Source organism: Salvelinus sp. IW2-2015, linkage group LG20, assembly GCF_002910315.2.
Source record: "Salvelinus sp. IW2-2015 linkage group LG20, ASM291031v2, whole genome shotgun sequence".
Taxonomy (NCBI): Eukaryota; Metazoa; Chordata; class Actinopteri; order Salmoniformes; family Salmonidae; genus Salvelinus; species Salvelinus sp. IW2-2015.
This window is the reverse complement of record NC_036860.1, coordinates 62,036,533-62,054,388: the sequence shown is the minus strand read 5'-3', so window position 1 is coordinate 62,054,388 and position 17,856 is coordinate 62,036,533. Positions and strand designations below refer to the sequence as shown.

Genomic DNA, 17,856 nt, shown 5'->3' with positions numbered 1-17,856 from the left:
TAGTTAACGCACTTCTTCCTGAACGATCGTCCATTTAGAGCTCAGTGAGCGGTTGTTCTCGGAAACCCTGGATAGCTTCTTCTCCGAGTGGTCAGCGACGTCCCACTGGKACACAGTCTACACTCTGCCCATGTCAATGTGTGACAGTAATTGTGGCCTATCTAATGTGATGGCCCTCTACTTGAATATAGGAATGCGCCCTTTCCACTTATATAAGAGTTTATTTTTCCCAGGGCACAAATCATAAATCATAAAATGAAATACTCCTGCCCTTACAGTGCCTCAGTAATTGTAGACTTTCTGATATGATGGCCCTGTGCTTTAATCGAAGAATGGGCCATCTCCCTCATTTATAAAATAGTTGTTTCATTTGTCCAATGGCGCAAATCATTTTAATGTCTATTTAACACTCTTACCCTCTCAAAGATTATTTTCTTTCACCTGGATGTGTGTAACTAATTCATGTTTTATTAACACTGAACAAAAATATAAATGTAACATGCAACAATGTCAAAGGTTTTATTAAGTTACAGTTCATATAAGGAAATCAGTCAATTGAAATACATGCATTAGGCTCTAATCTATGGATTTCACATGACTGTGTATACAGCTATGCATCTGTTGGTCACAGATACCTTTAAAAACAAGGTAGTGCCGTGGATCAGAAAATCAGTCACTATCTGCTGTGACCGCCATTCACCGCATGCAGCGTGACACATCCCCTTCACATAGAGTTGATCAGGCTGTTGATTGTGGCCTGTGGAATGTTGTCCCACTCCTCTTCAATGGCTGTGCAAAGTTGCTTGATATTGGTGGGAACTGGAACACGCTGTCGTACACGTCAATCCAGAGCATCCAAAACATGCTCAGTGGGTGACATGTCCGGTGAGTATGCAGACCATGGAAGAACTGGGACATTTTTAGCTTCCAGGAATTGTGTACAGATCCTTGCAACATGGGGCCGGGCATTACCATGCTGAAACATGAGGTGATGCGGCGGATGAATGGCACTACAATGGGCCTTAGGATCTTGCCACGGTATCTCTGTGCATTCAAATTGCCATTGATAAAATGCAATTGTGTTCGTTGTCCATAGCTTATGCCTGCCTATATCATAACCGACCCCCACCATGGGGCACTCTGTTTACAACGTTGACATCACCAAACCACTCGRCCACACAACGTCATAAACGCTGTCTTCCATCTGCTCGGTACAGTTGAAACAGCGTGCCAAATTCTTACAATTCTCCAGCCTGCCAGTGGCCATCAAAGGTGAGCATTTGCCCACTGAAGTCGGTTAAGATGCCGATCTGCAGTCAGGTCAACTTCAACAATAATCAACACTATTTAAATACAGACAGTGACTGACAAGACCCTGGTGAGGACAACGAGCCCGCAGATGAGCTTCCCTGAGATGGTTTCTGACAGTTCGTGCAGAGATTCTTCAGTTGTGCAAACCCACAGTTTCATCAGCTGCCCGGGTGGCRGGTCTCAGACGATCCCGCAGGTGAAGAGGCCAGATGTGGAGGTCCTGGGCTGGCATGGTTACACATGGTCTGTGCTTATGGTAGAGAAATGAACATTACATTCTCTGGCAACAGCTCTGGTGGACATTCCTGCAGTTAGCATTTCAATTGCACGCTCCCTCAACTTGAGACATCTGCGGTATTGTGTGACAAAACATTTTAGCGTGGCCTTTTATTGTCCCCAYCACAAGGTGCACCTGTGTAATGACCATGCCGTTTAATCAGCTTCCTGTCAGGTGGATGGATTATCTTGGCAAAGGATAAATTCTCACTAACAGGGATGTACACAAATATGTGCACAAAATTTGACATAAATACGTTTTTTGTGCGTATGAATAATTTCTTGGATTTTTTATTTCAGCTCATGAAACATGATATCAACACTTTACATGTTGCATTTATATTTTCGTTCAGTATAATATTTGTACCCCCAATCCCTCCATGAAGAATTGTAATTATGTTATTGTAATTATCATGAAGGGCTTTCATGTTGGCTTAAAGATAATAAAAAAAGACACCTTTGTATGAAGTGATCATTTGTGTGCTGCAGCATCAGTGAGAATGTGTTTTTTAAGCGATGTAATACATTTCCAATTTGTCCATTCATCTGAATGTGAATGATTCGTTTGGTGCTGACTGACAATACAAACACACTAGTGTATTACTCAGAGCCCCTCAGATACTTAATTCCCTGCAAATTATGAAAATTAATTTGATTTATTATCTCTGTTATTGATAGGGAATTAGAGATTAATCCGCTTAGTACAGAGTTTTTAAAACTCGGTCCTGGGGACCCCAAGGGTACACATTTTTGTTTTTGCCCTAGCATAAAAATGTCAGTTAATTATAATCAACATAATAATTCCCATATCCTGTTGCTGCAGGATTATTCTCCTGCTGTAGCAAATTGGCTCAATTTAAGATCCTACATCTGTACTGCTGTATTTAAAAAATAAAAATAAACGATTTTCTGGGTACATTGTGAATGCTGCGCATGTAGAAGTGAGATTGTTCAGTGGCTGTCTGCATTTAAATGGTGTTGATTATTGTTCAAGTTTCATCTCTATGGGAGTTTCAGTTAACTTTAGTCCTGGACTAAAAGTGTCTTTCAAATGAGAATATCAGTTTAGAATGTTTTCAGTGCAGGAGTCTGTTTAATCTGTTTCTGGACAACTGTCCCATAATGTTTCTGAAAGTTACCTGGTATGAAAGTTGTCTCTATATCTCTCAAAGGTTACCTGGACGTTAAATACAAGCTGCAGAACAGTAGAGATGCGGAGGTGTTCAGGACCAGCGTTAGGAACCTGGCCAACGGACAACTTCACAGAGTCTCCATCAGAAGGCTTTCAGAGACTGTCAGTGTTCAGGTAATTTATTCCATCACCGTTCAGGGAACTTATTATGTCACTGTTCAGGTAACTTATTTAACTTATTATGTTCCTATTCAAGTAACTTATTCTGTCCATGTTCAGGTAATTTATTCTGTCACCATTCAGGTTACTTTTTCTGTCACTGTGCAGGTAATTTATTCTGTCACTGTTCAGGTCATTTATTCTGTCACTGTTCAGGTCATTTATTCTGTCACTGTTCAGGTCATTTATTCTGTCACTGTTCAGGTCATTTATTCTGTCACTGTTCAAGTAACTTATTCTCATTCAAAATAAAGTAAAGCTGAGCAGTTACCTTGGTGCAGTGGATCTCTTCCTTAGGTACTAGTACCCCTGGGGGTACCTGMCCTATCCACAACGGGTACTTGGGAATATTAATAAAAACATAGGCCTAAAAATTAGTTGCACATGAGGAGGTTCTGCAGGCAGAGAAAAGGGTAATTGGGTGTAGCATAACGTAAAAAGATTGAGAATCACTGCCTTGAATGTCAGCAAGGGGTATTTAAAGACAAGTAGGCCTATATGTAATGTAACTAACCTGCTGAGCTGTAAGTGTATACATGTTAGCAGTGTGGGATCTTTATCATGGTGAGTAAAACTAATTCGAAAGGAAAATAACATTACTCCCAAAATATTTAAATATACAGTGATATGTGATACCACTTGAGGATAGTGGATAAAGAGTGATGCAGGTTTTTTCTATAATGTAGTTCTACCTCTTGGGACTCTGTACCTATCATGGAGTCCAAGTTCTTTGCTAACCTCACATGAGAAGCCAACCCTACAGATGTTGGATCTTAATTTGAGACAGTTTGCTACATCAAGGAAATAATCCTACAGCAACAGGAAATAATTATTCAGATTATGAGTAATGGTCATTGATGAAAAACGTCAGGATACTTCTTAAACCTCAAATACACTACAAGTTTTTCCTGCAGTGCAGGAAAGTTCTCCTGCAACAGGGTGATCAAATTAAGATCCTACATATGTATCTATCAAGTCCAAGCCCTTTGCACAGCAGGACACAAACCCAGGCCTTGCTCCAGAGCTGTACTTACTCAGAATGCACAGACACATTCCAACTCTCAGTCATTTAGTAGGCCCACTCATTCACAATTCAGAGACATTTCAGGCAACATGAATGACTCTAAAGAATTAAAGGAATAGGATGGCAGACAAGAGAACAGTAGAGAGAAATCGATACAGTTTTAGCGTAAGGGACTGAAATCTGTGAGGAGACTGAACACACATTTCAAGAATTGAACCACAAAGTTGGTCGACCTTCTTCTTTTCAGCCATTCTTCGACAGACACATGGAAAGCAAGTTGCGTTTTTTACCCCATATAGTAAAATCTATTATTTAGATAATTCTGAATTCCTGTTTAGCATTGCCCTGATGTGATCTGAAACTGCCACTCTAGTTAACATGATATTAACCCCACCGCATCACCCTTAGCTATTTTTAATTACAGTGTAATGTTCTTAACTAAGTGCTCTGCAATACAAATTGAAGGTCATGGCTTGCTGGCTATTTGCTGAAGCAAGGTAAAGTCTTTTTCGCCAGGGATCATCCTGTATTAACCCTTCTTTGAGGATTTGAACTACAGTACAGCAACCCAACTATAACAGCAAGGCCATACAAACGCCCAAATTTAGACACCCCATTTATAAACCTCTTTAATGTACTACCCTTCCATAGTAATCACTTAGTGGACAGCACACTTAGAAGTTTTTACTTCCATGTTTCCGACCACCCAGCATGTACTAGTCTGACTAGTAAAAGGAATAAGATGACGCACACCCAGTGGTGTAGCGTAACTAAGTAAAATACATCAAAAGGGATACCTAGTCAGTTGTACAACTGAATGCCTTCAACTGAAATGTGTCTTCCGCATTTAACCCAACCCCTCGGAATCAGATAGGTTGGGGGGGCTGCCCTAATCGACATCTACAGCACCCAGGGAACCGTGGGTTAACTGCCTTGCTCAGGGTTGAACGACAGATTTTTACCTTGTCAGCTTGGGGATTCTATCCAGCAACTTTTCGGTGACTGGCCCAACGCTCTAACCATTAGGCTATCTGAAATATTACTTGAGTTGTTTTTTGGCGTATCTGTTCTTTACTTTACTATCTATGTTTTTGACAACTTTTACTTTTACTTCACTACATTCCTAAAGAAAATATGTACTTTTTACCCCATACATTTTCCCTGACTTCCAAAAGTACTTGTTACATTTCGAATGCTCAGACAGGACAGCAATATGATTCAGAGGGGTTGGGTTAAATGCAGAAGACACATTTCAGTTGATGGCATTCAGTTGTACAACTGACTAGGTATCCCCCTTTCCCTTCCAATATGGTTAAGTGTGCGCACTTATCAATATAACACATTGTCATCCCTACTGCCTCTGATCTGGTGGACTCACTAAACACAAATACTGCATTTGTAAATTATATCAGAGTGTTGGAGTGTGCCCCTGTCTGTCCATAAATAAACAAATGATAATAAGTGCGCTGTCTAGTTTGCTTAATATATGTAATTTGATATATAACAATTACTTTTTACTTTTATTCAAGTATGACAATTGAGTACTTTTTCCACCGCTGTACTTAAGTACATTTAAAACCAGATACTTTTAGACTGTTACTCAACTAGTATTTTACTTTATGACTTTTACTCAGTAATCTTTACTTGAGTATGACAATTGAGTACTTCTTCCAGCACTGCGGACACCCAAAATGTTTTTTACAGGTGCTGACTAATGGAGAGTAAACTATAAAAGAAAGAATGAAAGTATCACATTCTAATTATGCTCCCAAATGTTTTGGCACGTTGTGCCTTCTTCAGTCTGTCTAGTTTGACCAGTCAAAAAAACAATCCATTTTGTAAAGCTGCTGTTTGGCAAGTCCCAGCAAAACTGCATCAATTATTGTAAGCTTTGAGTCGTAATCACATTTTCAATCATATAAGTTCAACTAGAAAACCTTTCCAAGCTATTTCACTACTTTCCTTTTTTAGTTGAATGACAGATACTAAACAGCCACGTGATAATGTGTTTAAAGTACTTTGAAGAGCAGGGTTTAATTAAACAGTCTACATGGAAGAGTACATTCTCCATCATCTGAAAGTGTTAATTGTCTTTTTTTAAATCCTCAATTTGACCATTCGACAAAGTGTTTACAGGTCCTGTTCTGCAATTTGTTTCAGATTGACCAGCACGAAAGGGAAGACTTCAATCTCACATCTGATGCAGAATTCAATGCTATCAAGTCAGTTGTCCTGGGGAAAGTGCATGGTGAGTTATAGAAGACTCCATTCAAATGACAAAGGAGAAGGCCATTGAAGTTAAAACTTGCAAAGAAATTGTGATTTAATAAAGAGCTCAGAGGTGTTTCGCTGTATGTTTCATTAACAGAACTGGAGAGCTTGTGAGGATCCCTCCTGTCTGAAGCTGTTACATAAAGCTTGTTAATATAACCTAAAGCTTGTTAAAATGACATAAAGATTGTTAAAATGAAAATATTACCTGTTCACTCAGGTAATCACAGTTCGACATGACATGTTATCATCGGAGCGTTGTTGTGTGTCTGTTTACTTAAAATCTGAATAATATCGTCTTTATGTGTAATTATTGTCTATCCCCTGCTTCGGAAATAGGCCACTTTATGAAGGCCTATTGCTAATGTCTTTGTTTTAAAATAGGAGGCCTGCTTTCAATTGTAATGAGGAATGATTAAAGGAAACAGACACATAAAATACAGCAGTTACAGTCGTACAGTACATTCTGATACAATATAATTAACAAAATATTCCATGTCAAATGGAAATAATACTCCCATACTATGCCTGTATACAAAAATACACAATGCACTGCTACTCATTTCAGATGCAAATCCATTTCTATCCATATGTAACAATGTCAAGAATGTCACAATAACAAAGTTAAACAGTAGCTACTGTGATATTGTTATTGACTTATTCATGAACTTTCAAAAAACTTCATTAGTTTAAAGTCAGACTAACCCAAAAGCTCCATTATTCTAAAGTCAGACTAATCCAAAAGCTCCATAGGTCTAAAGTCAAAGCTCATTTTTCTAAAGTCAGACTAATGCCACAGCTCCATTATGTCTAAAGTCAGACTAATCCAAAGCTCCATTGTATAAAGTCGACTAATCCAACAGCTCCATTATTCTAAAATCAGACAATCCAAAAGCTCCATTATTCTAAAGTCAGACTAATCCAAAAGCTCCATTATTCTAAAGTCAGACTAATCCAACAGCTCCATTAGTTTAAAGTCAGACTAATCCAAAAGCTCCATTAGTATAAGTCAGACTAATCCAAAAGCTCCATTAGTTTAAAGTCAGACTAACCCAAAAGCTCCATTATTCTAAAGTCAGACTAATCCAAAAGCTCCATAGGTCTAAAGTCAAAGCTCCATTGGTCTAATCCAACAGCTCCATTGGTCTAAAGTCAGACTAATCCAACAGCTCCATTGGTCTAAAGTCAGACTAATCCAACATCTCCATTAGTATAAAGTCAGACTAATCCAAAAGCTCCATTAGTTTAACTTCTTATGCCTGCAGGTGCAGTCATCCGGCACATACACACACACAAACAAACTGCTCTGTGGTAGTGGAATGTATCTCAGGTGCCATGGACCATGTTAACGCGTGACCGGGTCCTCCCCATACTCTCTTTTCTAACCCCGCCACAGTCTGTGTGTCATATCAGGATCAAAGAGCTGGCATGAAAGTGGATTCTGTGTCATTCCCAGCGACGCCTGTCATCAATCACGCTAACAAATTGAAGTGTAATGAATGGAGAGAGAGAGAGAGAGAGAGAGAGACTTGCTATTGAAAAAGGCCGCCGTAGGCAGGCCTGGCTCTCAAAAGACAGGCTATGTGCACAATGCCCACAAAATGAGGTGGAAACTGAGGTGCACCTCCTGCCAAATGTATGACCATATTAGAGACACATATTTCCCTCAGTTTACACAAATATTCCACAAAGAATTCAAAAACAAACCCAATGTTGATAAACTCCCATATCTACTGGGTGAAATACCACAGTGTGCCATCACAGTAGCAATATTTGTGACCTGTTGCCACAAGAAAAGGGCAACCAGTGAAGAACGAACACCATTGTAAATACAACCCATATTTATGTTTATTTATTTTCCCCTTTGTACTTTAACTATTTGCAAACAATATGACATTTGAAATGTCTTTATTCTTTTGGAACTTTTGTGAGTAATGTTTAATGTTCATTTTTATTGTTTATTTCACTTTTGTTTATTATCTACTTCACTTGCTTTGGCAATGTTAACATATGTTTCCCATTCCAATAAAGCCTCTAAATTAAAATTGAAGAGAGACAGAGAGAGACCAATCTTTTTGGCTCTATAACAAAGAATAAAGAGCAAAAACATATACAGGATCAAATACAAATCTTAGAATCAACTATTAAAGACTACCAGAACCCACTGGATTCTCCAATTACCTTGAATGAGCTACAGGACAAAATAAAAACCCTCCAACCCAAAAAGGCATGTGGTGTTGATGGTATCCTTAATGAAATGATCAAATATACAGACAACAAATTCCAATTGGCTATAGTAAAACTCTTTAACATCATCTTTAGCTCTGGCATCTTCCCCAATATTTAGAACCAAGGACTGATCACCCCAATCCACAAAAGTGGAGACAAATTTGACCCCAATAACTACCGTGGGATATGCATCAACAGCAACCTTGGGAAAATCCTCTGCATTATCATTAACAGCAGACTCGTACATTTCCTCAATGAAAACAATGTACTGAGCAAATGTCAAATTGGCTTTTTACCAAATAACAGACCATGTATTCACCCTGCACACCCTAATTGACAACCAAACAAACCAAAACCAAAAGGCAAAGTCTTCTCATGCTTTGTTGATTTAAAAAAAGCCTTCGACTCAATTTGGCATGAGGGGCTGCTATACAAATTGATGGAAAGTGGTGTTGGGGGTAAAACATACGACATTATAAAATCCATGTACACAAACAACAAGTGTGCGGTTAAAATAGGCAAAAACACACATTTCTTCCCACAATAAAGCCCCTTGAATTGAATTGACAGAGAGAGACAGAGAGATGAGGCCTGACTGAGGAGGAATAGCTCCTCTGCTGTAAGAAGGGAAAGTTACAGTCAGGATACAGTAGCTTGTGTGATGCAGTACAATGCCATCGGCTCACTGACTTCTTTAAGGAAGGGAAAGGGGGATACCTAGTCAGTTGTACATCTGAATGCCTTCAACTGAAATGTGTCTGCCTTAATCGACATCCATGTCTTCGTGCGCCCGGGGAACAGTGGGTTAACTGCCTTGCTCAGGGGTCCTGATAACCATGCAAATTCATACCATTAATTAAATGCATAGTCACTTGGTCATTCTGAAGAGGCAGATACCCTGGCAAACATAGGGTTTTACTGGATATTAGCCAGTCAAATGGAAGCAGTGTTACTGGGGTCTCTCCTTATCTACTTTCAAATGGAAGCAGTGTTACTGGGGTCTCTCATTATCAACTTTCAAATGGAAGCAGTGTTACTGGGGTCTCTCATTATCAACTTTCAAATGGAAGCAGTGTTACTGGGGTCTCTCATTATCTACTTTCAAATGGAAGCAGTGTTACTGGGGTCTCTCATTATCTACTTTCAAATGGAAGCAGTGTTACTGGGGTCTCTCATTATCAACTTTCAAATGGAAGCAGTGTTACTGGGGTCTCTCTTATCTACTTTCAAATGGAAGCAGTGTTACTGGGTCTCTCATTATCTAACTTTCAAATGGAAGCAGTGTTACTGGGGTCTCTCATTATCTACTTTCAAATGGAAGCAGTGTTACTGGGGTCTCTCATTATCTACTTTCAAATGGAAGCAGTGTTACTGGGGTCTCTCATTTATCAACTTTCAAATGGAAGCAGTGTTACTGGGGTCTCTCATTATCTACTTTCAAATGGAAGCAGTGTTACTGGGGTCTCTCATTATCTACTTTGTGTATTGTGAGCTGTTGATGAACTTTCTGCCTAATCAATCAATATTACTCTGAGAGCAATGAATCCCACTTCTTTTACCTTAGACTGATCACTATACTGCACATTAGTGGGGGGCCGAGTATCTGCGGGTTTTCGCTCCTCCCTTGTACTTGATTGATGAAGTAAGATCACTAATTAGTAAGCACTCCCCTCACCTGGTTGACTAGGTCTTTATTGAAAGGGGAAAAACAAAAACCAGCAGACACTAGGCCATCCATGGATTGAGTTTGACACCCCTGATGTAGGGGATCTATTTTAATCTATACCTTCATCCATTACAGTACGTAATGATCTGACTTACCTCTGATCTCACTGACTGTTTCTGCATTTTTGGTTGTGTGCATGGGTGTGTGTGTGTGCGTTTGTGTTTAGAGTCTGGTGAGCTGGATCCAGAGATTGCCAGGCTGAACTCCCAGGGTTTCAGTGGCTGTCTGTCGGTGGTCCAGTTTAACTCCGTAGCCCCACTGAAGGCAGCGCTGCTCTACCCCAACACCAGCCCAGTTATAGTGATTGGATCCCTAGCAGAGTCCACCTGTGGCTCCTCATCTCCAGCCAATCCCTACCCAGCTGAAACTACACACTCCCTATCAGGTAAGAGGGGAGGTGTCAAGTTCCCTATGATGGGCGGAGTCTGTGGTAATAGCAGGGACTCTTGGTCAACCCTTTTCCGTCTCTCTCTCTCTCTCTCTCTCTCTCTCTCTCTCTCTCTCTCTCACTCCCTCTTCTGCTTGAGTGCCTTTTGTTTTTCTTTAATTCCACTTGAGAATCTACACTTTTTTCCAAACTGCTTTTTCAAACTTTATCAAGGGCCCATTTAATACATACACCATCTTCCTTGTTAATTAGATGAGAATGAAAGTGATTACATTGTGACAGATGAGTTCATTCATTTGGATGAGAGGCATTTTTCATTTGCATAATCTATCTTCTGTGGTCCTCCTCATGCAGTTTAGGACTTAGGGTGTAGTGTTAAATGAATCCTGCATGGACTGATGACCCTTGATGTTACTGACTCTCTCTCTCTCCTGTCCCCTTTTCTCTCTTTCTCTTTCTGCTGCCTCTCACTATTTCTGTGTATCTCTCTCTGTCTGTTTCCCTCGCTCTCTCTGTCTTTCTGTCTCTCTCTCTTTCTGTATGTCTCTCTCTCTCTCGCTCGCTCTCTCTCTGTGTATCTCTCTCTTTCTGTCTGTGTTTCTCTTGCTCGCTCTCTGTCTTTCTGTCTCTCTCTCTCTCTCAATCTCTGTCTCTCTCTGCTGTAGATCATTTAGGTACAGTAGGTACTGGTGAGCCTATAGTCAATGCAATCAAGAGTGACTCTGCATTGATTGGAGGTAACGGGAACATGTTTCTCATGTGTTTCACTTATAGTGTCATAATAAACCATACTTATATTGTAGTCAGTAAAACAACATGTCAGATAAGAAATGATCCTGTTCAAAATAGACAAAGATAAATGTCACTTGAAAAAAATATGTTTTTCTGAATGAGACAAACCTGGATAAATAAAAGTGAAATAAATAAATACAATATTTCAACATAAGATATGGCATGTTTGCAGCATCACATCCCAAAGCTTTGAAGCGGTGGTTGATTAGGTTCCAGTTGGTTCAGTTGCTGGAATATAGAAAGTAGTTCAAAGTCCTCCTTATACAGGCTGACTCAGTGCCAAATGCACAAAGGACACCAAAACGAATTAAACTTTTAAAGAAATTATTTGCTGATTAAGGAACTTTTACAGCTATCTTCAAATATTTTTTCTTTTTAGAACCATTGTAATTTACCATTAAATTGAGTCTGGGTGTGTTCTGGTTTCCCAAAAAGATGTATCATTTTCTCTTGATAATGAAATGCACCATACATAGCATTGCAGTGTACAAGGACTGTAGCTAAGGTTTATGAAATGAATGCCTGCTACGTTTGTGAGAATTGAACTGGAGATCTTTGTGCTGTGCCTTGTACAGAGATGCATTTACAGCTTTTAGAAGCTTGTGTAATGCCTTTTAGAGTTTAGATTAGCAACGGAAATCAGGCAGGCCGGGTAATAGCAATGAAATACCCACAAGAGAAATTGGCATATTATTTATCTTAAGGCTTCTACGCCGTAGACAAATGTCGCAGAACTAAACTTGAGAATGCTGAGAAAGGAGTTAATGTGTTCTGAAAGCCACTGTGCTTTCTCTATTTTTGCTTCTGAAAAAGGAAACCTATAGAGATGTCACAATGTGAAATGATGTTAATTGGTTTCACGTTAGAATTCTTCAGTGTTTTATTTCTTAAAAAAGCACTCTGTTAAAGTGCATTTTTACACCATTAAATTGGACTCGATCTTTCTGTTTTCAAATGAGTGCTGTTTTGTTGTTTCCTAACTTAATGTTTTGTACTCCTTCGCAGGTGTGATTGCTGTGGGGATATTTGTGATTCTGTGTGCGTTGGCAATAATGGCAAGGTTCCTGTATCGACGGAAAGAGACATTCCACACCCAAGAACCCCAGGGAATCAAACCTGAGGCCGACAGTCCTGAATACCCTTTCCACAGCGAGCCCACCTCACAGAACATACTAAGTGAAAACCAAAAGGAGTATTTCATATAGGTCCAACTATCCACCTTCCGACCTTCTCGATGTTGGACTAATCCAGTGAATCTGATTAAGGAAGGACATGCCTTGCCAAGCCCTAGAGACGTTAATTACATTCACAGTACATTATACACACAGTACATGCAGTAAAAGACCATCAGCAACTGTCAAAACAAGATGGCTGACCAAGATTTGAAGAAGACAACAAATAATATGTAAATGCATCCATGTATTGTGGTTTCAAGTAGTTACCACAGCCACAAAACCAAAAATTGGCTATATCGTAAACAATAATGGAAACTAAAGTTTMCTTTTCGGTCTTAATTTAAGGTTAGGGTTAGGCATAAGGTTAGCAGTGTGGTTAAGGATTGGGTTAAGGTTAGGGTTAGGTTTGAAACCATATTTTAGAGAAATTGTAGAAATAGGCTGGGTTTATGACTTTGTGGCTGTAGTAACTAGTGATGACCACATATTGTTTACTGTGTTTTGTACACACTGTTTGTACTGGTAATATGACACAAGTGTAGATGATAGACTTTGAAAGGTGTTGATACTGTCATTCATGGGAGTGTAAATATTCTTTAAAAATGTAAATGTTGAATTAATTAATGTCTTTATAACAATCGCTGTCTAATATTTCTCTCCGGTGGTACAGTACTGAAAATATAATAATGCCTGGATGGATTTATACTGTATGTACCTGCAGTACGGTTATGAAGATGATACAATACATGTTTGGACTATTGAGTTGAAAGTATTTTGGTATTATGATGATGCATTTGCTTCATTGAGAGATTTAGATGTCTTAGCCATAGAGATTCCCTCTACAGCACACACAGTAATAACATCTCAAAATCTGTTGACCAATATACATGAGAACATGTATTGAACAAACATATCGAATCGAACATCCCACTGACAAAACTTATGTAAATACAGTATTATGTTCCAAATGTTGTTTTTTTTGTCTATTTTTTATTTTTTTTTACRTCACTGTACTTCAGAAAGTTCCGTGGCAAGCATAACCTGTAATTTTGTGTGCTTGCTCTGCATTATCCTGGATAAAAATAAAAGCATAGCCATTTAACGGTTTTCTTTGAAACACTGCTTCCTTARCACCCACAGCTAGAACACGTTGACAGACCAAATTCTCAGAAAAGCTTTGAACGGAACTCACAACATTAGGCTCACTCTAAAACACTCTGGCTAATCGCCACCTTCCTTTCACAAGGTGCTAATCTTTATGAGAATAAACAGTTTGGTTTGTCACACAGACAGACAGGTTTGGTGGGATTGGTGATTCATAGGAAGCAGAATGATAATCAGAGGAAGTTCATCTGAGACACGCTGTCAGAGAAGAGGAGATGGATCTGATGAATGCCAACCTGTCGATCTGTCTGCGTGTCTTCATTCGGTTCAAACAGCGGTACAGACTAGATCAGGAAGATAAAGAGGAGAGGATTGGCGTCATCAGTTGCTGTTCATCACACAAACACTGCTCTGCTCTCTGTGTTAGTTGGAACCCTGGAGAACATAGCTAGTACTTTAAATGGAAGAATTTAGACAATTTCTACATTTCTACACTTCCACAGTGCTTTTTTTCCTGGTCAGATTAGATGTTCTCAAGCGTTAAACATTGTATGAATCTACTAGATGTTGGTTGGAGACAGGTGACCATAAGGAGGTCTTTCTACAGCCCTCAAAGTCACGCCGCTGCACAATATTTAACTAGACAAGTCAGTTAAGAACAAATTCTTATTTACAATGACGGCCTACCCGGCCAAACCCTCCCCTAACCCGGACGACTCTGGGCCAATTGTGCGTTGACCTATGGGACTCCCAATCACAGATGGTTGTGATACAGCCTGGTATCGAACCAGGGTTTGTAGTGACACCTCTAGCACTGAGATGCAGTGCCTTAGACCGCTGCACCATTCTGGAGCCCTTGACCAGGACCCATAGGGCAATGGTGAAAAGTAGTACACTATATAGGGATTAGGGTACCATTTGGGACACAACCTCTGATAATAAGCCCACAGAGAGTGCAGTCTAAAATACCCATGGACAGAAACAAATGGATAGCTGATATGGAGTCTCTGCCTAGTATCCCTTTATTCAGTATAAAAACCCTCACACTCCCATGTTGGTATGTTTTAGGGCAGGATACTAGACAATATCATGGATTATAGGACCACAGAGAGTCCAATCTAAAATACCTATGGACAGAAACAGCATATTGAGTCTGCCTAATGAGTATAAAAACCTAAACGACCTACTCTTCACATCCCTGTGGTATTTTGTCATGCAAAGCAGTGTCAATATGCCTGGGAATAGATCCAATCGGAGGTGTGAAGACATTCATTTTGATTTCTGGGACAAGCTGTGTATACCGTAAGTTGAAGAAACGAAGTGCTAACTATACAGTAATGGGCATGTTGTCATAACTGAAGTTTGATGGGTATTAAAGGTTTATTCTTTTTGGGAGCCTTTAGTTTCACTTTTTTTGTACATTACACATGGTTGGGATTGAACTGAACACTACTCAATGTAACTATAATGGAATGATGCTTATTGGTGATTAGCAGTATTACGTCAGTCACTGTTTTCATTATATTCAGGTTGTTTTGATTAACAACTATATCCTGTTCAAAACAATTCAAATCTATCAGTTATTGAATAGTGTTGAATGAGAAACATGTTTTTGATGCACTATAGACAACATCATGATACACCATATATGTGTAAAGGATTGTAAGGAAGTGTTGACAATTGAAACCATCCACCACTTCTGTCACTACTAACGCTTCCATTCAATATCAAACTCCTGTCCACTGTCCATAATGGAAGAGCTCATTCTGTGTAACTTTATGGCAAGATGCATTTGAAGATTGAGAAACCTATGGCACAAGGCTTAAGGATTTGTTTATGTTGGTGTTTGTCTTTATGTAGGTAATATCTATTCCAAAAATGTATATGTCCATGCAAGAAAAGATATGACAATGCAACATTATTCTGAGAAGCATTTCAACAGTATCTCTCATTGTTCAAGGAATTATCCTTCTAAATTTGACCCGCTACTTTAGCTCTGCCCAAATACCTGTCTGGTGTGTCACACAGATGGAAAAATCTTGGCTTCATTCTCCTCACACCTTTTTTTATCCATTCTGTAACAATTCACACTTTTGAGCAGTGAGATTACATTTCCCAGGCCTTGTGGCCCGTCCATACATCTGCTGCTGAATGCTGGGTTATTGGCCTGCCACTGCAGACAATAACCAAGAACAGATGGCTAAATGCTTGACTTTGTCACCCAGTCCACATGCTGAGAGCTAGACTCCGGGAACAAACTGAGGGCCAGTCAGATGAGTCTGTTCAGAGGAAAACACAGTTAGTGTTGGCATATGTTCCTCATGTATAGCGATGATCTTTACAATTGCAGGAAAATCAGCTTTTTTATTGATATGCAAGATACTGTGTGCCAAAGGAAGCAGCTCATTGATAAAAACAGTGAAGCAATTTGCTGCCGAATTCAGAAACACGATATGTAGGCGGATTTGGAGTGTCTTCTCTTTGCATATAGGGCAGCTGTTAGGATAAAGAAATATACCCCCCATTTTAATCTTTTAATTTGCGAAGAAACCATACCATTGACCTTTCAGTACTAGGTATATGTCTCTGTGACTAGTTCCCTCAGAGCCATAGTCAGACGTTTAGAACTTCCTTATCTGCTCATTATGCTGACCACCACCACATCACATGGGGCACAAATCACCAGGGCACACTCGAATCGCATTGGAAATTACAGACCCCAATTCACAGTAAATCAATCATGCCCAACCTTCAGTCAGTGTGGTTCTCGAAAAAAATCTATAAACTCAAACACTCATAGTCAGACGTTTAGAACTTCCTTATCTGCTCATTATGCTGAACCACCACACATCACATGGGCACACATCACCAGGGCACACTCGAATCGCATTGGAAATTACAGACCCAATTCACAGTAATCAATCATGCCCAACCTTCAGTCAGTGTGGTTCTCGAAAAAATCTATAAACTCAACACTCAGATTGTGTTTGAGGGGCAATATTTATTTTTGGGTTTTCATCAAACATGGAAAGTGCTCAATTGAATAAATGTCATTGTTACATTTGACATTTTAGTCATTTAGCAGACGTTTTTATACAAAGCGACTTACAGTTAGTACCTTCATCTTCTAGCTAGGTGGACAACATAGTAGGTACACCACATAGTAAGTACACATTTCCTCAAAGTAGCTATCAGCAAAGAAAGAACTAGAAGGGGTGGGGGCGGTTCAGTCTTTTTTTAAATGTGTTTTTTTTTGGGGGGGGGGTCCAAGGTGAAGAGGATGATTATTTAAGATACCTTTGAAGAGGTAGGGTTTCAAGGAGTTTTCGGGAAGATGGGCAGGGACTCTGCTGTCCTAGCATCAGGGGGAAGCTGGTTCCACCATTGGGGTGGCAGGACAGTCTTCAGCAAGCAGTGGCAGAGTGAGGAGCACTCTGGGCATTTATGTCTGGTTGTACTGTAAGCTAGTATGTAACTATCTGATTGCCATTCCTGCATCGACCTTAAGATGGCAGCCGGCCAGTGTTGTTGTTGTTGTTTATGCAATCTAAGATAACGGCCCCCATGGCCTTATCCAGCCTGCTAGCCTAGCATGCTAACTTATTACCTATGCAAGTTGGCCTTGTATATATTGTTGTGCTATGTTTATCATATTAGCTATTGCTAATGCCTTATAGTTGCTATTCAGTTTATTTTAATTAGCAAAACAAAAAATTATATATTTATATATATGCACTACCGTTCAAAAGTATGGGATCACTTAGAAATGTCCTTGTTTTTGAAAGAAAGCACATTTTTTGTGTCCATTCAAATAACATCTAATTGATCAGAAATACAGTGTCTTGCAAAAGTATTTCACCCCTTGGCGTTTTCCTATTTTGTTGCATTACAACCTGTATTTAAATTGATTTTTTTGTTTTTCATGTAATGGACATACACAAAATAGTCAAAATGGTTGAGTGAAATGAAAAAACTTGTGTGCATACGTATTCACCCCTTTTGCTATGAAGCCCTAAATACGATCTGGTGCAACCAATTACCTCAGAAGTCACATAATTAGTTTAAATAAAGTCACCTGTGTGCAATCTAAGTGTACATGATCTGTACATGATCTCAGTATATATATATAGTATATATTATATATATATATTATATATTATATTATATATATTTATATGTCTGTAAGGCCCCAGAATCTGCAACACCACT

The 17,856-nt window shown here is 39.3% G+C and overlaps 1 protein-coding gene across 1 annotated transcript in view; it reads left to right on the top strand.

The window, feature by feature from the left end:
- Positions 1-13,645, top strand: part of cntnap3 (contactin associated protein family member 3) — a 188,607-nt gene extending 174,962 nt beyond the window's left edge. Inside the window, 5 exon segments of the mRNA XM_070449559.1 lie at positions 2,760-2,893; positions 6,123-6,210; positions 10,355-10,573; positions 11,242-11,313; positions 12,374-13,645. Of these exon segments, the coding sequence (XP_070305660.1) occupies positions 2,760-2,893; positions 6,123-6,210; positions 10,355-10,573; positions 11,242-11,313; positions 12,374-12,573 (713 nt within the window). The 3' untranslated portion in view covers positions 12,574-13,645.
- The last annotated feature ends 4,211 nt before the right edge of the window (positions 13,646-17,856 follow it).